We start from the raw sequence: 23,977 nt of genomic DNA, 5'->3' as shown, positions 1-23,977 counted from the left end.
TGTGGCACTGTGGGCACTGCTGGGTGGCACTGACGGGGGCACTTATTTATTCATGAGGTGGCACTGGCAGGGGGCAGGTGGGCACTGGTAAAGCTGGCCGTGATTGGGACTGATGTCCCGATCACGGCCGCCGGTGATCGGCTCTTTTTTATTCTCCTCGCGCTGAAAAATAACCGATTACCGGCTCCGTTGTATCACATGATCAGCTGTCATTGGCTGACAGCTGATCACGTGGTAAGGGGTCGGGATTGACCCCTTGCTCGGATCCGTGATCAGGCGAGTCTCGTAGACTCGCCGATCACAGAGCGGGGCACACAGGCCGCTCGTTCATGGGACAACGTCAATAGACGTAGTCCCGGCAAAGGAGGTCCGCGCTGTAGCCGTCATTTGGCTATAGCGCGGATCTCTAGTGGTTAAAAGAAAAAGCTAGCCCCAAAGAATTATATGCATTAGGGGGGGGGGGGGAGAGAGAGAAAAGAGCATTGGAGTGTAGAGTTCCCCTTTAAAAGCAAAAGCTCGCCCAAGGAAATCATATGCATTAGAGGTGGGAAGGTTAAATGCCTTTTTAGGAGGGCCTAGAGGAGCGAGAGTCTTTTTACATCATTTTACCCAGGTGCATGTCACATGCTGGCAATGTAACATGCTAACATGACCTGTGATTAAATATCCTTAGGGCCAGTTCACACCACCTGCAGTCCAGTGCATTTTTTTTCTGCATCAAAAATGCATGGAAAGTAGGTTATATGGTTTCCAATGAAATAGCGCCTGTAATCCGCCCTCAAACTGCTGCACCATTGTCTCCAGTGTGAAAACCCGAGGGCTTTCACACCGGAGCGGTGCACTGGCAGGACGTCAGGAAAAGCCCTGCCAGCAGCATCTTTGGAGCGGTGAAGGAGTGTTGTGTTTACCGTTCCTCCACCGCCGCTCTCCATTGAAATCAATGGGGCAGCACTGCAATACCGCCCGCAAAACGCCCCGCTAGCGGCCGAAATGCCCCACAAATCCAACGGTAAAACGCCACTAAAAATAGCAGCGTTTTACCGCCGACACTATGGGCGGTGCAGTGTGGAAGCCCTATTAAGAAAAAAGAGGGGGGAATAAGCACTGGACTGCATCAAAAATGCCCCAAAAATGCATCATGCACTGGAACGCATCAAAAACACGCATGCAGAAAAGCACCTGGAACACATCCAGACGGCGTTTCTATGGTGTGAACTGGTCTTTAAACAGTTAAGGACCGCCGCATGTAATTATAGGTCGCCACAATGGCACAGACAGGCACAAGCACGTACCTGCCTTCCAGCCAGTGGGGGGTCCGATCGGACCCCTTCCCTCTGGCTGCTGCGGTCCGTTTCGCTTCAGGAGCGATCCGGGATGAGGGGATGGCGAATGAGAAGCTTCCCCTGCCTGTGTAGTGTAAACACAGGCAGGAGGAAGTGATCTCACTCTCCTCGTGGCGGTCTTTTTGACCGGACGGAGAGGAGAGAAGACATCATAATAAGTGCACCAACAGTCCACTGACACATAGGTACACATAGGCACACTTTCACCCCCAGTCACCCCCTGATCCCCCCCCCCGAGTCACAGTGTCACTGATTGCAGTGATCATTTATTTACTGATCACTGCATTTAGTGTCAGTTGTGACTGTAAAAAGTGTCAGGGCAGTTAGTGTTAGGCCCCTTTAGGTCCAGGGTAGCCCCCTACCCCCCCAATAAAGGTTTAACCCCTTGATTGCCCCCCAGGTAACCCTTTCAACCCCTTTTGCCAGTGTCACTAAGTGATCGTTTTTCTGATTGCTGCATTCGTGTCACTGGTGCCGCTAGGTAGCTAGTTATTTTTAGGTTCACCGCCAGGTTTTTATAGCGTTAGGTACCCCCATATACAACCTTATAAAGGTTTTAACCCCCCGATTGCCCTTAGAGTTAATCCTTTCAGCAGTGATTACCTTATAAGTGTCACTGGTGACACTGGTTAGTTAATTTGCTTTTTCTAGCATCAGGGCACCCGCCATTTATTACCCAATAAAGGTTTAACCCCCTGATCACCCGGCGGGTGATATCAATTAGGTTTTAGGGTCAGATAGGGTCTGTGTCGCCCCAGGCAGCGCTAGGTTAGTGCCAGTACCGCTAACACCCATGCGCAAAGTATACACCTCCCTTAGTGGTATAGTATCTGAACAGATCAATATCTGATCAGATCTATACCAGCGTCCCCAGCAGTTTAGGGTTAAAAAAAAAGGCATTGTTGGCGGGATCAGTCCAGATAACTGCTAGCCCAGCCCAGCCCACCCAAGTGCAGTATCAATTGATCACTGTCACTTACAAAACACTAAACACATAACTGCAGCGTTCGCAGAGTCAGGCCTGATCCCTGCGATCGCTAACAGTTTTTTTTTGGTAGCGTTTTATACAGTCGCGGACAGCCTAGGTCAGGGGTTGACAAATTTGCTTGGAATCTAGGAGCCAGCTAAAAAAGTTAGGAGCCAGGTCCGTGACGGCGATCTGGACCTGTCCCTGGCCTGACATGGAGACAAGTGAGGGGAAGATAGCCCCCAGCCCCCCACCTGTCTCCAAGTCATTGCCCATAGCTCTTAGAGGGACATTTTTAAATTGCATTTTAGTGTAAATATGAGATGTGAGGTCTCTCTGACCCCAGATCTCATATATAAAAGAGGACCTGTCATGCTTTTTTTCTATTACAAGGGATTTTTACATTCCTTGTAATAGGAATAAAAGTGACACACTTTTTTTTTTTTTAAAAGAACAGTGAAAAAAAATAAAATAAAAGTTAAAATAAGAAAAAAAAATTGTTTTAAATGTGCCCTGTCTTGCCAAGCTTGCGTGCAGAAGCGAACGCATATATGAAAGCGGTGTTCAAACCACACATGTGAGGTATCGCTGCGATCGGTAGAGTAAGAGCAATAATTCTAGCCCCAGACCTCCTCTGTAACTCAAAACGTGCAACCTGAAGAATTTTTTAAACGTCGCCTATGGAGATTTTAAAGGGTAAAAGTTTGTCGCCATTCCATGAGCGGGCGCAATTTTGAAGCGTGACATGTTGGGTATCGATTTACTCGGCGTAACATTATCTTTCACAATATAAAAAAAAAAAAAAATTGGGCTAACTTTACTGTTGTCTTTTTTTTTATTAAATAAAAATTTTTTCCCCAAAAAAAGTGCGCTTGTAAGTCCGCTGTGCAAATATGGTGTGACAGACAGTATTGCAACGACCACCATTTTTACTCTATAGGGTGTTAGAATAAATAATAAAAAAAAATATATATATATATATATATTTTTTTTTTGTTTTGTTTAGGGGTTCTAAGTAAAGGGATGGAGAAAGACTGGCCCATTAGCATTGTTGGTTGTAATTCCAACGGCCACCACAAGAGGGCGCCAGATTCCAGAAGGAACCATAGGATCACAGAAGGCCTCAAAGCCGGGGGCTCAATTACCGGCCGCCTGCGGCGCGGCCCGACGCGATCGCGCGGGGGGGGGGGGGGTCCACGGAGACGGGATACCCCCAGCTATGCTGCACCAGGCGCAAGGTCGCTGATTCTAGTCGCCAATGCGACCTGGCGACCGGGTTTTGTCGAGCACTGGCCTAGGTGCTTTTTTACCTGTGAGTCTCACTAGTGTACCACTAAATTTAGAGCCCAAAATGGCAAAGCGAAGGTACACTAGGGAAGAGGCCTACATGTTTCTGAGCATGACAGATAGTGAAGAGCAGGTCACTCATCTGTCAGATTCAGGCTCAGTGAAATAAAAAATGAATGCCCTTAGAAATCCTGAAGGCGGTGATTGGTTTTTTGGGGTCCCGTACGCGGCTAGGCTCCAAAAAAGTCCCACCATGGCATGTGTGAGCAATATAACATTTAGTGACAACTTTTTGTAAAAAATAAAAATGTTTTTATTTTTTTTGTTGTCATTATTCAATCACTTGGGACAAAAAAAAAATATTCAATGGGCTCAACATGCCTCTCAGCAAATAGCTTGGGGTGTCAACTTTCCAAAATGGGGACATGGGGGGGGGGGGGGTTCATAGCTAGCAAGGTTGAATAAAGACACCAGTCCATCCAGTTCAACCCGAGCGAGTGTCCACAATTGTCCCTATCCCTGTACATTGCACACTCATGTTGGTCCCTACCCTCAAGGAGCCCACAATCCAAGGTCCCCATTCATATACTAGGGCCAATTTTGGACAGAAGCCAATTAACCTACCTGCATGTCTTTGGATTGTGGGGGGAAACCAGAGTACCCGGAGGAAACCCACGCAGGCACAGGGAGAACATGCAAACTCCAGGCAGGTAGTGTCGTGGTCGAACCAGCGACCCTTCTTACTGCTAGGTGAGAGTACTAACCACTACACCACTGTGCCGCCCATCTGTTGTGCCATCTTGGCATTTTATGGCCTTCAAAACTGTGATAGGTAGTGATAGGTAGTGAGGAGTGAAATAAAAAATGAATGCCCTTAGAAATCCTGAAGGCGGTGCTTGGTTTTCGGGGTCCCGTATGCGGCTAGGCTCCCAAAAAGTCCTTTGGGACAAAAAATAAAAAATTCAATGGGCTCAACATGCCTCTCAGCAATTTCCTTGGGGTGTCTACTTTCCAAAATGGGGTCATTTGGGGGGGGGGGGGGGGTTGAACTGCCCTGATATTTTAGCACCTCAAGGAATGAGATAGGCAGTCATAAATTAAAAGCTGTGTAAATTCCAGAAAATGTACTCTAATTTGTAGACGCTATAACTTTTGCGTAAACCAATAAATATACGCTTATTGACATTTTTTTTACTAAAGACATGTGGCTGAATACATTTTGACCTAAATGTATGACTAAAATTGAGTTTATTCGATTTTTCTTATAACAAAAAGTAGAAAATATTTTTTTTTTCAACATTTTCGGTCTTTTTCCATTTATATCTTAAAAAATAGAAATTGCAGAGACAACCAAATACCATAAAAAGAAAGCTCTATTTGTGGGAACAAAAAGACGTAAATTTCATTTGGGTACAACATTGCATGTCCGCGCAATTACCAGTTAAAGCAGTGCAGTGCGAAATTGTAAAAAGACTTCTGGCTGACAATTGGTCTGGGGCTTAAGTGGTTAAAAAAACACATAAAAGTGAACCAGCATAAAAAAAATATGTCAAGTTTAGAGGTGCGCCTGTTCAACCCATGCAAATACATTTACATTGTTTGACATTTACCGTATATACTCGAGTATAGGCCGACCCGAATATAAGCCGAGGCCCCCAATTTACCCCCAAAAAAACTGGCAAACTTATTGACTCGTGTATAAGCCGAGGGTGAGACATGCCTGTCCATCCCTGTGTGTGTGTCCGTCCATCCCTGTGTGTCCGTCCATCCCTGTGTGTCCGTCCATCCCTGTGTGTCCGTCCATCCCTGTGTGTCCGTCCATCCATCCCTGTGTGTGTGTGTGTCCATCCATCCATCCATCCCTGTGTGTGTGTGTCTCCATCCATCCATCCATCCATCCCTGTGTGTGTGTGTGTCTCCATCCATCCATCCATCCATCCCTGTGTGTGTGTGTGTCTCCATCCATCCATCCATCCCTGTGTGTGTGTGTGTGTGTGTGTGTGTGTGTGTGTGTGTGTGTGTGTGTGTGTGTGTGTGTGTGTGTGTGTGTGTCCAGCCTACCTTTGTCCCGAGCCTCCGTCCCGTGCCTTGCCTCCTTGCCTCCGTCCCGTGCCGTGACTTGCCTCCTTGCATCCGTCCCGTGTCGTGCCTTGCCTTGCCGCCGCCGTCCCGTCCCGTCCCGTCCCGTGCCTTCCCTTGCCTCCGTCCCGTGCCCTCTTCGTCGGCGGCCATTGTAAAGTTCAAAAGCTGCGCCGCCGCCTTCGCCTGTGATAGGCGGAACACTGAATTTCCCAGCAGCCTGTGTTCCGCCTATCACAGACGTCGTATCATCCTCGTCCGTAGTACGAGGATGATACGATGTCCGTGATAGGCGGAACACAGGCTGCTGGGAAATTCAGTGTTCCGCCTATCACAGGCGAAGGCGGAGCCGGAGGCGCGGCTTTTGAATAGAATGGCCGCTGTCTGTCTGCTCGACACGCTGATCGAGCGGGCAGACAGCGATGACTCGAGTATAAGCCGAGGGGGGCACTTTCAGCCTCAAAAAAGAGGCTGAAAATCTCGGCTTATACTCGAGTATATACGGTACTAAGATTTGGCCGGCACAGTGAACCAACGCGTTTGAACGTGCGCAAATGCCGATTGCGCAGTGCATAAATTTACCTTACGCAGTTCTAAACATACTTGCAGGCACAGCAGACTTGTTCAGAAAAAGTTACTTTCTCATTCTATTTTGGGCATATTTGTTACTTGGGCAGTTATCACTATTATACTTCCTCACATAAGCCCCACATCACCCCAAAATATTGGCACTTTCAGCTTCTTTTAATTCTGAGTTGAAGATGCCCTGCGTCCTGTCTATAGTGGTGCACTAATTGCCTCCTCCCGTGCGCCGAAATTACTATAATAAATGGGGAATAGCACTGTGTTACCGGTGCAAACATTTTCGTAAATACCAAAACATACATTGCACCTCGGCTTGCGCCTCAACTCATGGCACAAACGGTTCGTAAATCAGCCCCTCTGTGTTGTATCTGCAGATCAGCTGAGCAGGGAGGGGGGAGGTGTAGTGAGGAGAGAATGCCTGTTCACAACGGAATGAATCTGCGAATCAGATGCGTTCCCATAGAATGATCCTGAATTCGCACCTGAGCCGGACCACACTACCTAGAAAATGCACACTTTTTTTTTGGCAATGCGGAGTGCGAATGCACAGCAGATATGTGAACCAGCCTCATTCAAAGGAAAGTATTTCAAAATGTCATGCGAATTGGATAATAAGCCGCATCCAATTCACATAAGTGTAAACCCGGCCTCAGACGTTTTACAACCACATTGCACAGTGTATGGGGAAATGAATTGTTCAGAATGCATAATACACAGACATGTATTAAGAAGATGTTTTCATGGAAGTTTTGGGTCCACCAATGATTATAGACTATTACCATAAAATGCACACAATTACATTTTGACAATTATGACATTTCACATCCAAGTCCAGGAAAGTTTCTGCAGTTGTTGATAGGAGGATCTCTAGAATGAATATAGAGTTGTTTCAAAAATAATTTAATGAATGGAATAAAACTGGAAGCAACATTCTGCATGTGATAAGGAAAATCTCATTAACCACTTTAGCCCCGGACCAATTTTCAGCCTAAGGACCAGAGGTCTTTTTACAATTTCGCACTGCACTGCTTTAACTGGTAATTGCGCGGTCAAGCAATGTTGTACCCAAAAGAAATTTGCGTCCTTTTCTTCCCACAAATAGAGCTTTCTTTTGATGGTATTTGATTGCCTCTGCGATTTTTATTTTTTGCGATATAAATGGAAAAAAAATAAAAATATTTTTTACTTTTTGTTATAAGAAAAATAGAATAAACTCAATTTTAGTCATACATTTAGGGCAAAATTTATTCAGCCACATGTCTTTAGTAAAAAAAAATGTCAATAAGCGTATATTTATTGGTTTGCGCAAAAGTTATAGCATCTACAAACTAGAGTACATTTTCTGGAATTTACACAGCTTTTAATTTATGACTGCCTATCTCATTTCTTGAGGTGCTAAAATGGCAGGGCAGTACAAACCCCCCCCCCCCAAATGACCCCATTTTGGAAAGAAGACACCCCAAGGAAATTGCTGAGGGGCATGTTGAGTCCATTGAATATTTTTTTTTGTCCCAAGTGATTGAATAATGACACAAAAAATAAAAAATAAAAGGTTTACAAAATGTTGTCACTAAATTATATATTGCTCACACATGCCATAGTTATATGTGGAATTGCACCCCAAAATATATTCTGCTGCTTCTCCTGAGTACGGGGATACCACATATGTGGGACTTTTTGGGAGTCTAGCTGCGTACGCCCCCCCCCCCCCCCCCCCCCCGAAAAGCAATCACTGCCTTCAGGGTTTCTAAGGGTGCAAATTTTTGATTTCACTCCTCACTACCTATCACAGTTTCGAAGGCCATAAAATGCCAAAATAGCACAAAACCCCCCCAAATGACCCCATTTTGGAAAGTAGACACCCCAAGCTATTTACTGAGAGGCATGTTGAGTCCATGAAATATTTAATATTTTGCCACAAGTTGCAGGAATATTACAATTTTTTTTTTTTTGCACAAAGTTGTCACTAAATGATATATTGCTTACACATGCTATGGGCATAAGTCAGATTACACCCCAAAATAAATTCTGCTGCTTCTCCCGAGTACGGGGATACCACATATGGGGGACTTTTTGGGAGCCTAGCCACATACGGGACCCCGAAAACCAATCACTGCCTTCCGGATTTAAATATAAAACGCTACCAAAAAAAACTGTTAGCGATCGCAGGGATCAGGCCTGACTCTGCGATCGCTGTAGTTATGTGTTTAGTGTTTTGTAAGTGACAGTGATCGATCGATACTGCACTTGGGTGGGCTGGGCGGAGGGGCAAAAAGCAGGTGCTAGCAGGTATCTGGGCTGATCCCGCTAACAACGCGTTTTTTTGGAACCCTAAACTGCTGGGGACGCTAGTAGAGGCTCTGATCAGATCAGATATTGATCTGTTCAGATTCTATATCACTACGGGAGGTGTATGCTTTGCGCATGGGTGTTAGCGGTACTGGCACTAACCTAGCGCTGCCTGGGGCGACGCAGACCCTGACCCTAAAACCTAATTGATATCACCCGCCGGGTGATCAGGGGGTTAAACCTTTATTGGGTAATAAATGGTGGGTGCCCTGATGCTATAAAAAGTAAACTAACTAACCAGAGTCACCCGTAACACTTATACGGTGATCACTGGTGAAAGGGTTAACTAGGAGCAATCAGGGGGTTCACATTTTTATTAGGTAATATATGGGGGTCCCTGGCGCTATATAAAAACCTGACGGGGAACCTAAATAACTAACTGGCTAACCAGCGTCACCAGTGACTCTTATACAGTGATCGCTGGTGAAAGGGTTAACTAGGAGCAATCAGGGGGTTAAAACCATTATTGGGTAGTATATGGGGGTACCTAGCGCTATAAAAACCTGGCGGTGAACCTAAAAAAATAACTAGCTACCTAGTGACACTAGTGACACTAATGCAGCGATCAGAAAAATTATCGCTTAGTGACACTGGCAAAAGGGGGTGAAAGGGTTAATTAGGGGCAATCAGGGGGTTAAAAACATTATTGGGTAGTATATCAGGGTACCTAGCGCTATAAAAACCTGGCGGTGAACCTAAAAAAATAACTAGCTACTTAGCGGCACCAGTGACACTAATGCAGCGATCAGAAAAACGATCGCTTAGTGACACTGGCAAAAGGGGGTGAAAGGGTTAACTCTAGGGGCAATCAGGGGGTTAAACCTTTATTGGGGGGGTGGTAGGGGGCTACCCTGGACCTAACACTAACTGCCCTGACACTTTTTACTTTTACAACTGACACTGAATGCAGTGATCAGAAAATAAATGATCACTGCAATCAGTGACACTGTGACTGGGAGGGGGGGCGATGGGGGGGGGGGGGTTTGTGTGCCTACATGTCAGTGTAGTGTTGGTGCACACTTACTTTTAGTCTACTCCTCGTAGTCCGGTCAAAAAGACCGCCCCGAGGAGAATGACATCACTTCCTCCCTGCCTGTGTATACAATACACAGTGGGAGGAAGCTTCTCATTCGCCAGGAGCAATCGAGAGGGGATGGTCAGAAACCAACGGCCATCCCCTCATCCCGGATCGCTCCTGAAGCGAAACGGACCGCCGCATCCAGCAGGAGGGGGTCCGATCGGACCCCCCACCTGCTGGAAGGCAAGCATGTACATGTACGTGCTTGTGCCTGTACATGCCATTGTGATGACGTACAATGCCATGCGGCGGTCGTTAAGTGGTTAACATGATCAGCATTACAATGAGCAAATGCTCAATGTATAAGCAGTTGTGCACTCTGGAGAACGCAGATGCGCCCGTGCACAACACACATATTTAACAAGCTAAAGTGTGTGCGCCCTGTCAGGCGAGGATGAAATGGTGTGCTTTGTCAATGCGCATGTACAGCTGAGTAAGCTGAATGAAGGTATAAAAAGGCTTGATTAGATCTACATGTTCTGGACAGAATTTGTGCATTTAAATATACTGTACATTTTAGCCTGGTAATAGAAGATGGGGAAACTGTAGTAAAGTTATCCACAGTATTCAGACAAAAATGTAGAAGATTAAATTGGCTGCGCTTGCTAATGGTAGGCGCAAAAGAATGTGCAAGTGCGCAATAGCGCCAGGGCCGTCTTTAATATTGATTGGGCCCTGGGCAAAAATTTTCTTAGGGCCCTCCTCCTCCCATGCAATTTCGCTCTCCACCTTCTCTGAGACATACAATAAATAGCAGCTAGACTTAAAATCAGTTTACTGTATCAGATCAGGCAGCGATTGGTTGCCAGAGGTTACAACATATCATTACTGCTTACTGACTAGTTGCTAGAGGTTACAGCACTCCTTAAGGCTCACTGATTAGTTGCTAGAGGTTACAGCACATGATTTCTGCTTGTTGATTGGCTGCTAGAGAATACTGTACAGTAATACTGCTCACTGGTTGCTATAGCTTACAGAACATCATCTCCTAACTGCAGGGGGGCATGATATACATATGAATGCTGCCTTATATTTACATAGCAATGCTGTTGGCCTCAGCTATTTACATATCCATGTCACTGATATTTACATATGGGCAGCATTGGTAGCAGCACTTCACACAGATATTGGAACACAACACAGGACTAAAACCTCAATGGATAAGGGAATGTAAACTGGGATAGTTGGCAAGTATGAGGCAGCTGCTTTGGGTCCCACAACAATGACAGGGCCCAGGGCAGCTGCCCCTTTTGCCCTGCCTTAAAGACGGCCCTGAGTAGCGCTTCCTATGTAAATATGGTTTGGCGCATGTGAGTGCACCATAATTTTTTATAAATGTCTTGAGTCAATTTCTCCACTGCACCACAGGTGCAGGTCTTCAGTAAATCACCCCCTCTGTTCGTACCCTTCCCCACTCCGCTGCCACATTTGGCACCTCTCCGGGGGGGGGGGGGGGGAGCAGATACCTGTCAAAACCAGGAATCCACTCCCACTTCCGTGTAAGATCACATCATTGTGTGGCGAACTATGAAACATGCGGCCCCTCCTCCTTCCCCCACTGATGTAGCGAGAAAGAGCAGCGAGACTCGCACATGCACACAAGGCTTCACTTCCTGTTTTCCTTAGTAAGGCCCCTTTTACACGAGTTGTTTTTCAGGCGCTACAGCGCTAAAAATAGTGCCTGACAAAAACCAGCCCCTTTCCCTCCAGTGTGAAAGGTGGAGGGCTTTCACACTGGAGCGGTGCGCTAGCAGAACGGTAAAAAAGTCCTGCTAGCAACATCTTCGGAGTGGTGAATTCACTGCTCCTACCCATTGAAATCAATGGGGCAGCGGAGCTATACTGCTGGCAAAACGCCGCTGCAGCGGCGCTTTGAACCCCTTTTCAGCCACTAGCGAGGGTTAAAACCGCCCCACTAGCGGCCAAATACCGCCGCTAAAATGGCACTAAAAATAGCGCCGCTTTACTGCCGATGCCCACACCGCCCCAGTGTGAAAGGGGCCTAAGGATGCCAGTACCTGCACCTGGAGCTGATGGACGGGTCAGCTTCAGGTACCGACATCACAGGCTCCCCACACAGGTAAGTGTCCTTATATTAAAAGTCAGCAGCTGCAGTATTTGTAGCTGCTGACTTTTCATTTTTTTTCACCCAGGCTGGAACTCAGCTTTAACTACAAAAAATGATTTATATAGATGTATATATGACATTTTTAAAAAGATATATATAGATATATATATATATATATCTATATAACATTAAGAATTATTAGAATGTAAGTGTGTATATGTGTGGAAGATCACTTTGCAGAACAAATCGATGGGGGTCAATTATTCACAAATATGTAGATTACAAATATTAGGCAAGTAGTAATACTATCCTGGCGTATAAATCAGAGCAGCACATATCCTCCCAAACAAACAGCCTTCAGCCTGATGCAATCTTCCCCATGCTTGCTCTATGATCTGGCCGGATCTGAAACCAGCTTAGGTAGTTGCATCATTCTAACAACTCCTAGAAGAGCATCTGCGTAACTCGGTGACAGACACTAACATTGACCAATGGGCTGACAGTCGACTGGCAAGATGGGTGTGGAGTTTGCTCACAAGCTGCGCTGAGTCGCTGGGAAGCTACCGGGACTCCCTAGGTGGGCGGGATTATCCCGTAGCTCGTGTCTATATAAAGCGAACGACTTGCATTAGTCCCATTGCCTGTTCATTGTGCCGGTTTTCAGAGGTTTGTTGCTGAGCAACCCAACCACTGCCATGGAGGAACACACCTTGCAGGACAAGTCCCTCTGGATATTTGGCTATGGATCCTTGGTGTGGAAACCGGATTTTGAATTCACCTCCAGTAAAGTTGGCTTCATCCCTGGCTATAGCCGCAAGTTCTGGCAAGGAGACAACTTCCATAGAGGAAGCCCTCAAATGGTGAGCATCCTATCCGGAGACCTACTGCATCACAGAAGGAGGGGGCTAGCTAACACTGCCATATGTATAGCAGGAAAATATAGATGGATAGATATATCACATAGATGTATAACAGAACTTGCATAGTTTTATTTCGATTTGTTTTTAATATATGAAGGAGCCGTAGAATAGGAGTGTTTGAGTATATATTTATGTTTCTGTGGGGTACAGCACATGTATAGATGTCTTGCTAGGCTTCTCAATGGCTGTTTTTATTCTATTTGCAGCCCGGGCGTGTGGTCACCTTAGAAGAGGATTGTGAGGTGAGTTGAATTCTATAATAGCACTAACATTAACACAATGTACACACTAAGAGCTTAGAATTTAGTGTGTGTGTTTTATTTATTTTTTGTCATTGACCCGGCACAACCATGTAGAAGTGAAGTCAGAACTCCTGATCCACATACTTGTTTCAGGCCAGTGCCAAGGACAGTGGTCACATGAGCATGTCCTTTTGCCCCTGGATGTAAAGACCCTGTTAAGGGGACCCCAGCGCTGGGCGGGAAGGGGTGAAAATGTTGTTGTGATAAGGGCTCATACACGGGTGACAGGTACAGCCTGCCGCCAGCAAATCAATAACAGGCTGAAATACATGGTGGCTGGACATTGTTCCAAGAGGCCATACTCCCTTTTGGGGCCATATGTACTTGAACACATCTAGCCCCTAAATTGCAGTACTACTTGGAATAGCATACAGCCTACATGTGTTTCAGCATGTTAATGATTTGACAGGTTGCTGGCAACGGGCTGTGCATGGCACCTTTGCCTACTTGACATCCAGTTTTCACACTGTATGAGCCAAACTGCCCTTTGTGAATGAACCCTAAGGCGCGATTCACATCTATGCATGTTGCCTTTGAGTGTTTTTGCAGCGTTTTTGTGTGTGGTGTGTTTTTTTTTTTTTTATTATTTTTTAATTTATTTTTTTTGTGGTTGCTGAGCAACCAGCTATATACAGTGTAATAAAAAAAATGGAGGGGGGGGGGGGGGGAATGCAAATCGTGGCAAAAATTCAGTACTTGCATTTTGGATACGGGTCCATTGACTTCTATTACATGCAAAACGCTGCAACATTACAAAAATGCATTGTGAACATGTTCCATAGGAACCCATGTTAAAGTTCCCTGCATTTCTGCAAAGTGCATCAAAAATGCATTAGTGTGAATATAGCCTAAGGCTGGATTCAAACCTATGCATTTTTTGTGCTTTTTGCACTACAGAACGTGTTCCATAGGAAACCATGGTAAATGGACTGTAGTGCAAATATGCAAAAAGCACTAAAACTGCACAGGTGTGAATCCAACCTTAAAGGTGACTATTACTAATAGAAAAAAGCATGACCAATTATGCCCTTCTGCCAGCTATATAGGCATGTGCTTACTGGACCTAATAAACTGCAGACCAGATCACCATTTGGTTAGAGTAACCAAATTATTAATTTGGAATTTTCTGAGGTTAGGAATGGATTTTAACTAGGACATTGCATGCATGATCTTGGGTTACAGAACTGGAGTATGGTTATTTTAATTGGCCTTGTTTTATTTCAGGAATGCACATGGGGTGTTGCATATGAAGTGCATGGAGATCAGATTGAATCCTCTCTTCAGTACTTGAATGTACGAGAGACTGTCCTTGGAGGCTATGTCACGAAACTGGTGAAATTCTACCCTCAGGATGAAGGGGAAGAAGGTGCAGTACTTGCCCTGGTGTATATAGCCACTCCACAAAACCCTAGTTACCTTGGACCAGCCTCTGATGAAGACATTGCAGCTCAGATTGTAGTGTCCAGTGGACGGGCAGGCCATAACATTGAATATCTATTACGGCTTGCAGACTTTATGCATAATTATTGTCCAGAAGCTGAAGACAAGCATCTCTTTTCCATTGAAGAGGCTTTGATTTCCATCCTTCCATACTTCTATAGTACAGATGATCCTTTGCCCATGTTTTGCTAAGACTTTAACCCCTGCAAAGTAACTTTTTTTTTTTTGAAGTTGACATATTCCATCGGTGATCAATATTTTAAATCTGATGGACTTCTGGATGCCTTACCTCTTCCACACTACCTAGTAGCTCCTGAAATGTAAAATGTGTTCCACTCCTGCCATAACAGACACAGATTATAGGGCAATGAATAACCAACAAATGTAGGGAAGGTTTTTATTTCATATCACCTAGGGAGCAGGTCTCCCGGTGTGTTGTTTTTTTTTTTTTTTTTTTTTTTTTTTTTTTTTTTTTTTTTTTTTGTTCCCCCCCCCCCCCCCTCCTCCTCTCTGCCTACCTCAGTTATAACTAAGTCAGTTGTTACCGCTTTAAGTTTTTATATTTTTAAAGGCTGATGCCAAAGGAGCATTTTGATTTGCCATATTTTCTTAACAGAAAAGAGCACTGTTAAATGCCCCATGCACACTATTGGACTTCCTGCAGATTTTTGGCTTCGGATTTGTCAAAACCATGTAGTGCAAGGGCCGGCCTGATTGCTTACAGATTGAAACTCTTAAGGTTTGACCTCATTGTTTTGGTAAATGTGAAGACCAAAATCTGCAGAAACACCAATAGTGTGTATGGGGGTCTTAGTCTACAAAGACACAGACCTAGAAAAGTAAATTTGCAACTTGGCGCTGACCTTGACCTCTTCTGTACTGTAAGCTGTTTCTAAGCCTAGGCAACTCTTAACTTTTGGTGCTTCGACAAAATTTAGTCTTGGCATTGCCTCATCTAGACCAGTAGTTCTCAACCTCAGTCATCACGTATCCCCAGTGGGCCATGTTTTTGATTACTTTGCACAGCTGCTTTAAATCAATGGCATGGTATTAAGATTTATTTTTTATCTAAGGGAAGTTCCCAAAACATGGCCCATGGGGGTGTTTGAGAACCACTGCTCTAGAACCAAGTACTAAAGACAACTTTTTTTGGGGGGAGGGCGCATGCCCCATTGGGGAGATTTCTCTTCACGTCATGCCCCCTTTGCTAGAGCAGGAAGTTTAGAACATTCCTTCAAATTCAGGGAATCCCTGGTTGTCACCAGAACTACTGTCCACATTAGATGTGCCCTATATTTGTGTTCTGGTGACAGCATAAGATGTGGCATTTTCTTTCTTTTAATACTAGTCTCCAGGACAAATAGAATGGGTGAATAATTTTTTTTTTTTTTCCTTGCATCTCTTCCTGAGATTCATAGTTTATGTAAATGAGGAATGGATTCTAGTAATATTCCAGCTGACCTATTTCTGAGATAAAAGTAAACATTTTAACTGGATGCTACAGCCAACATTACTGTCCTTTCTGGCATTTTTTTGGACATCAGCCTTACTGTAGTGATACTGATAGATAGCAGGATCTTACTGCGGGGTAAATGAGTCTATATGCTGTAACAGGGATATACAGTAAAGCAGCCTTTCTGAAACTTTTTAACATTTGAGGAACTCTTAAATTTTTTTTTTTTTTTTTTTTGTCTTGGGAACGAACCCCCTGGTAAAATGATTTTTTCATTGGGGGGGGGGGGGGTGGGTGTGTGCCACTTACATTGGTAGTCAGTGGAAAGAGTGATACCCTTTCTGTTGGCTATAAAAAAAAAAAAAATCATTGGTGAAATTCCAATAGTTCTGACAAGTAGCATTGGGGATTGAGGGTTATTTGGTCATCCCTAGCAACCTCCCAGAGGATCCCTAGGATTCTTCAGAACCTTGGTTAAAAAAAATGCCTGAGAGCATTAAGCCCCATACACACTTAGATTTTCTGCAGACATCAGATTTACCAAAACCATATAAAATGAGGTTAAATCTTAAGAGTTTCAATTTGTATGCAATTAGGCAGGTCCTTGCACTACATTTGGTAAATCTGCAGAAACCATAACTGTGTGTATGGGGCTAGTACAACATAACCTAAACTTTTAGGAGGGGAAAAATACATTAGGCTGACTTGTTTTCTAAGAAGCCAAAAAACAAACATGCTTATCTTCAAGACCATTGCTGGTATCAGCCTCTGAAAGGCAATGTGTTATCAGCTGCACTGATGACATACAATTTAGACACTGCCTAGTGAAATCTAGATTAATTTGAAGAGTTTTTGCTGCTAAGAGCCTACCTTCCATGAATTTGGACGGATAGACCTGCACATGTATTATATTTTAAATGGCCACATTTGGTGGTATGGGAACGTGCAATAAGACAATGGAGCAATGTGTTATAAATCGGCTTATTGCCATTTCCACTAAGTAGTATTTGGTTGCAGCAAGTTTTGCATTATGCTAATGGTCGATGTAAACAAAAAATATATAGTTATTATTTTAGTGTAGATCAATGTTTCCTAACTTCAGTCCTCAAGTCCCCCTCCCAACAGGTCATGTTTTCAGGCTTCCCATTATTTTGCACAGGTGATTTGATCAGTTTTTCATCTGAAGGGAAATTATGAAAGCATGACCCATTGGGGGTACTTTAGTTGAGAAACATTGGTGTAAATCAGAACGACACATAATTTGCAAGTGCATTGTTTCATTTATTGTTACATTCCATGTTATTGAAACAAAAATGGCATCTTTTGCTTCTTGTGCCTGTGTGTCTGCTGTGACTATTATTATGATCCCTGGTATTTAATGTCTTGTTATAAACTTGCTCCATTGCTCTCTTATCAGTGTTGAGAGCTTGTACAAGTTGATGGCTCTCCACTGTGTTTCTGTATTTTTTGCTGTATGTCTCATGTACTGTATTTTTTATATACTTCATTAATAAACTGAAGCTTATAAAGAGCTGTAACTGCATACAGTTACATAGTTGGGTTTACAAAAAAAAAATAACATCTGGTTTACCTAACTGAAAAAAATAAATAATAGAAAACCCCCATAATACAGTTCTATATCGACAAGAAATCCCAATGAAAGTCCAATTTCCCCCAATGGAGGGGAATTTATTCCTGATCCCCCAGGCCACAAACGGACATTTCCTGGATCAACAATCTGTGGTGATTACCCAATAACAGGTACGCAATCTTCCTCATTGCAGTATTTTACAAATATACCCTATATAAATATATATTACACACAATTTTTTTAGGTGGAGACCTCCACCTTAAACAAGAACTTTGTTTTGTATAGAGGGTGATTAGCGTACCCTATACATAAATGTATAGTTGCATTCAGAGGACAGAATGTTGTAGTTCTTGCAATAGCTTGTCTATCCATTCATACTTGCCAAAGTGCTGTAAGTGTCCTCATTAACCACTTGCTTACTGGGCACTTAAACCCCCTCAGTCCCAGACCAATTTTCAGCTTTCAGCGCTGATGCACTTTGAGTGACAATTACGCGGTCATACAACACTGTACCCAAATGAAATTTTTATCATTTTTTTCCCACAAATAGAGCTTTCTTTTGGTGGTATTTAGTTACAGCTCGGAGTTTTATTTTTTGCTAAACAAACAAAAAAAGATGCAAAAAAAAAATAAAAAAAAATCATGTTTTAATAGTTTGTTATAAAATTTTGCAAACGGGTCATTTTTCTCCTTCATTGAAGTGCGCTGATTAGGCGGCACTGATAGGCTGCATTGGTGGGCACTGATGGGCTGCATTGGTGGGCACTGATAGGCATAGTTAAGGCGGCACTAATAGGCACAGATAAGGCGGCACCGATGGGCACAGATAAGGCGGCACTGATGGGCACAGATAAGGCGGCACGGATAAGTGGCACGGATGGGCACTGATGGGTACCACTGCTGGGTGGCACTGCTGGGCACAGATGGGCGGCACTGGGGTGCAGCACCTTTGAGGCAGATTGGGTGGCACTGTGGGCACTGACGGGGGGCACTTACTTTTGCTTTTATTTTAGGATGGCACTGCGGGAGGCAGGTGGCCACAGGCAGGTGGTCCCTTGTATTGATGGCCGTGATCGGGACTGATGTCCCGATCACGGCCGCCGGCGATCGGCTTTTTTTTTCTCTCCTCGCGCTGTCAGCGCGAGGAGGAATAATAGCCGATTACCGGCTCCGTTCTATCACATGATCAGCTGTCATTGGCTGACAGCTGATCACGTGATAAGGGGTCGGGATCGACCCCTTACACGGATCGGTGATCAGGCGAGTCTCACGGACTCGCCGATCACAGAGCGCGCCCCTCAGGGGGCGCGCAGGCCGCTCGTAACCGGGACCACGTCAATAGACGTAGTCCCGGAAATGTAGGTCCGCACTAATGCCGTCATTTGGCAATAGCGCGGATCTGTAGTGGTTAAACTCCGGGCCCTGAAGGTAAATATTAGGCTGCATTTATACTATATAATTCTGTGAACATTATGCAGTTTTGTATGCGTTCATGAATGGAGCAAGACACTTTTCACATGTGCAGAGCCAGTTACATAGTAAGGCTGAATAAAGACATCAGTCCATCCTGAGTGTCTACAATTGTCCCCATCACTGTACATTGCAGACTCACATCAGTCCCTACCCTCAAGGAGCCCACAATCCAAGGTCCCCATTCATATACTAGGGCCAATTTTGGACAGAAGCCAATTAACCTACCTGCATGTCTTTGGAGTGTGGGAGGAAATGGGAGTACCCGGAGGAAACCCACACAGGCCCAGGGAGAACATGCAAATTCCAGGCAGGTAGTGTTGTGGTTGAGATTTGAACCAGCGACCCTTCTTACTGCTAGGTGAGAGCGCTAACCACTACACCGCCTCTTGCAAAGAGAGACTATAATCAGTCAGATGCAGAACAGACTACAAGGCTGCTTTTTCCCAAACCAGCTCCTCCAAAACGGGGCTCTGCTGTGACTGGGGTCAGTGTCGGTGTTGATACAGAACTGGATTTCTTGGACTTTGAGCAGTCAAAGTGCAAGTTGGAGAGTGATGAAGCTGTTCTTCAGAGGCGGCAAAAGCAACTAGACTTTGGCGCAGATGCTCCTTTTTTACAAGGCAAATTGCATGGTTCAATATATGTAATGCTCAAAAAGATGCATGAGCTACTTTGGTGCATGTGGAGCAGCCTATTGAAATGAATAGGCTGCCCTATATGTGTAGTGCGACAGTACACAAAAAAAAGCACATCACAGTGCAAGGTTACACAATAAATTTTTATTTGATCTTTTGGCAAATAAAAATTGAATGTACTAACTGCTTATATTAATCACAAAATATCAATATAACCTTGTGTAGAGCATATCTGAAATTGACAGACTGCTGGTTGGAAGCTAAACGGTGGGGACCTTAAGTGGAGAGTGAACATGTCTTGCTTTTTGATTGCTGGGTTGCATTTTTAGGTTCTTTTTGGAACTTTTCCTTGTAGCTTTTTAAAACCTTTTTCTGATACTTTTTAAACCGGCTTTTTTTTTTTTCTCTTTGCTTCCTTCAGCCTACTAATTAAGGGGAGTGGTTAATTGGTCACAGGTGCTTGAGGTCTATATAGCATTCTGTAGAACTCATTTTGCGCCTGCTCATCTTTGAGCTTGCTGGAACTCTGTCCAAGTGGAACTGGTCTAAGTGGTCAGTTAAAACAGAAAGTTATAACAGAGGCCTTGGCTTTTGTGTAGTGTGAGTATCTGAGTAGTGTGTGTGTCTGTGTATGGTTAGTACTTGTGTTCTGCGAGTGTACGTAGGTCTCTGCGAGTACGCGTAGTTCTGCGAGTGCCTGTGTATGGTCTTGTTGAGTATTAGTGTCAGGAAGCTAGTTGTTAGGTAATTTGGACAGGGTATAATCCCCAATCTTCATTAAATTTAATAGGTACGATGCACGGCCGGTGTGGAGAGGCGACTCGTACATCTTGCGGCATGTTGCGTTCCTTGATCATCCGATCGAGGGTGACTACTGCTGTGCAAAATGCACTGGTTTTCCCTGCTAACCTTCACATCACTACAAGAGCATGGTGTAAGACAAATGAGATTGAGACTCCCAAAAGTATAGGTTTGCAAGTAGTTTGGTGGACAATTGCTTGGTAATGGAGCGGTGTTAGGCAGCCCTGGGAACAGAAAAGGTGAATATTTACAGCCTTCAGTTCTAAACTGGCAAAGGTTTGCTTTAAACCATCCAGCCCCAGCAACCGCAGAGTTTTACAGGCTGCCGGCCAGGGCAAGACTTAGGGTGGTGGGGGCCCCTGGGCTTGAGTCACTTTCGGGCCCTACCTTCTATACATTACCGTATTTATCGGCGTATAACACGCACCCCAAGTTTAGGAGGGAATTTTAAGGAAAAAAACTTACATTTAAATGCCCATCAATGCAAGCCTTATCAGTGTCCATCTGCAGCCTTGTCCAGTGTCATTTGCAGCCTTGTCCGAGTAGCCTTGTCATTTGCAGCCTTGGCATTGCAGTCTTGAAGTTTAAAAATGGTCCTGCCAAGATACAGAATCCTCTGTATCTTGGCGGCTCTCGCAGTCCCGAGCGGAGCCGAGAGTCGCCAAGTGTACTTGGCTCACAGTTACGCCCAGTCCCTGTGTTATGTCCATCATAGGGCTTGACTGTGAGCCGAGCCGAGTACACTTGGCGGGGCCCGTGGGCTTGAGCCCAGTCAAGCCCAATGGTAAGTCTGGCCCTGATCATCTGTTATACAATAGTCAGGAGAAACCCGGAGTAAATAAAAGAAGAGAATAGAATGAAGGGGTTACTTGACTGGATGAGCAGGGGTTGTTAGCCCCTGATTGGTGGGAGGAAGAGGAGGAGTCAGCAGGAAGTTAGGAGAACAAAGGTCCCACCCCAGCATCAGTGTTATCCGGAGCAGAGAGCCTCCCACCCTCCTTGTTATAGTAGGTATTGGGGTTGTCTCTCGTAACCTCACTCATATTTTTTTTTTTTCACAGAGCAGTTGGATCCTTGGATGTCGTGGGATTACCATGGGAAAATGGTAAGGATAATGGAGTTGGGGGTTGGCCGGGTAAAGTAGGTGGGTGTATGGATCATCTGTTATACAATAGTCATGTAAACAGGCTGTGGAGGGGTTAAGGGGGCATATATGAGCACTGGGACAAAAAGTGGAAGAAATGGAGATGGGTCAGGAGGATATTAGACAGGCAGTGGTCAATATTCAAGGTATGACAAAAAAAATCATGAAGCATTGAACTCTGTTGGATCAGATGGATAATCATGAAAATAGAGACCGTAGGCAGAATATACGTATAATGGCGCATACACACGACCAGACTTTTTGACAGCAAAGGTCCGACAGAATCAATCAATCTGACAATTCGATTGTGTGTGGGCTCCATCAGACCTTTGCTGTCCAAAAATCTGACACTCATCAGTGACTGCCAGACATCACCCATCAGCCACCGCCAGCTGTCAGCCATCACCCGTCACCCATCAGTGACCGCCAGCCATTGCCCGTCACCCATCAGTGACCACCAGCCGTCACCTATCAGCCATCACCTGTCACCCATCAGTGATTGCCAGCCATCACCTGTCACCCATCAGTGATGGCCAGCCATCACCTGTCACCCATCAGTGATGGCCAGCCATCACCTGTCACCCATCAGTGACGGCCAGCCATCAGTGACCGCCAGCCTACAATGACCATCACTGTCCGTGGCCTGTCACACCATCACCTATCAGTAAAAGTCACCTGCCACCCAATGCAAAGCCCATCAGTGACCGTCACCTGTCACACAGCCATCGGCATCATGTCCAAAAGAGTATACACGAGTGAGGAAGCGTTCCAGATCCTCTCCATGACCAATGAGAGCAACTGGGAGTTCTCATCAGATTCCAATTCAAAATTCGGCATTTAACCCGGCAAATGATTCGGAGGAAGAATGGGTCCCTCCTAAAAGGACACGGAACTCTAGAAACCAGGATTATATTCCCAGGCCCAGTACCAGAACTCTCGCCACCAATAGGCCCCAAGAACAAATTCCCAGGCCCAGTACCAGCACTGCCTCCAGCATTAGGCCCCGGGAACAAATGCTTAATACCAGCTTTGCCGCCAGCGATGGGCCCCACCAACAAATGCCCAGACCCAGTACCAGTGCTGCCACATCACTCCTGAGTACCAGCACAGGAAATTCCAATCCAACTACTGGAGTGTCACATCCCCCAAGAGCCAGGGCCTCTACATATATGCCAGATGGTCTTGCCAACCCAACATGGCTGCCTTCCGACTCGTCATCTCCAATTATTCCCCCTTTCACAGCACAGCCAGGTGTGCAGACCAACACCCAAAATTTCTCAGAGATTGATTTCTTTCATCTGTTTTTGGCCGACACATTGCTGCAATTCGTTGTGGCCCAGACAAATTTATATGCCCAGCAGTATATTGCCAATAACCCCTAGTCATCATATGCCCGTCCCTTTGAGTGGAGAGATCTCAATTTGGAGGAGTTCAAAATTTTTATGGGCCTCACCCTGAACATGGGGATTACAAAAAACAATGAAGTACATGCTTATTGGTCCACCCACCCCATTCATCAAATGCCCATTTATTCTGCTGAAATGTCCAGGTCCCGATACAAGATGATAATGGGCTTTCTTCACTTTGGAGACAACACCCAGTGCCTTCCCCTGTCCTGGTGCCGTAGTCGCACAGGTACTCATTGATGGCTCCCTGCTGCATGTGCAGCGGCTGCAGCATGGCCAACGTTGAGTTACACATATCACATATAAGGCGGTTCTTGGGCAGGTTCAACCGTTTTGGAGCTCAGCCAGCCGAGCACTGGCATTAAATGATCGGCGGAGCCTGCCTCAGGACATCCTGTAAGCCTGGGTACCTGCCCAAGAACCGCTGCACCACCAGGTTAAGGACATGAGCCACACAGGGCACATGGGTTAGTTGTCCCTGTTGGGGGGCGGAGAGGAGGTTGGTGCCATTGTCGCAAACCACCATTCCTGGCTTAAGCTGGGGTGGCGTCAACCACCTCTCGGCCTGCCCCTGCAGAGCTGACAAAATTTCTGCCCCAGTGTGGCTCCTGTCCCCCAAACAAACTAGCGCAAGCACGGCATGGCATTTTTTTGCCTGCGCACTTGCGTAGCCCCTTGAACACCTACGGAGTACCGCTGGTTCCGAGGACAGAGCACAGGAAGAGGCCATGGAGGAAGAAGAGGAGGGGTGGAGGAGAGAGGTATGTCACAACCAGTAGTAGCATTTTGGAGGCGTGGTGGTGGAACAACCTCCAACGCTACTGCACCTTGTCCTGCATCCTTTCCAGCTGCCAAAAGAGTGACCCAATGGGCCATGAAAGATAAAGGTAACGTCCCTGTCCATTCCTGCTGGACCATGAGTCAGCGGTAATATGCACCTTACCACTGACCGCCCTGTCCAACGAGGCAAGGACATTGCCTTTCACATGCCGGTAGAGAGCCTTGAAAAAGTGGGACCTGCCACTGAGGAACTGCACATTGCACAAACTCACGGAA

General features: G+C 45.3%; 1 protein-coding gene across 1 annotated transcript; it reads left to right on the top strand.

Moving 5' to 3' along the window:
- The first annotated feature begins 12,385 nt into the window (after positions 1-12,385).
- CHAC1 (ChaC glutathione specific gamma-glutamylcyclotransferase 1) lies at positions 12,386-17,402 on the top strand. Its single transcript, XM_077464923.1, has 3 exons — positions 12,386-12,616; positions 12,883-12,918; positions 14,203-17,402. The coding sequence occupies exons 1-3, from the start codon at positions 12,452-12,454 to the stop codon at positions 14,608-14,610; spliced, it is 609 nt and encodes a 202-aa protein (XP_077321049.1). The 5' UTR covers positions 12,386-12,451; the 3' UTR covers positions 14,611-17,402.
- Positions 17,403-23,977: the final 6,575 nt, after the last annotated feature.

The sequence above is a fragment of the Lithobates pipiens genome, unplaced genomic scaffold (genome assembly GCF_037356315.1).
Source record: "Lithobates pipiens isolate NorthernLeopardFrog02 unplaced genomic scaffold, aLitPip1_a1.2 Scaffold_30, whole genome shotgun sequence".
NCBI lineage: Eukaryota > Metazoa > Chordata > Amphibia > Anura > Ranidae > Lithobates > Lithobates pipiens.
Note: the sequence above shows the minus strand (reverse complement) of the source record. Positions and strands in the feature narration are given on the sequence as shown.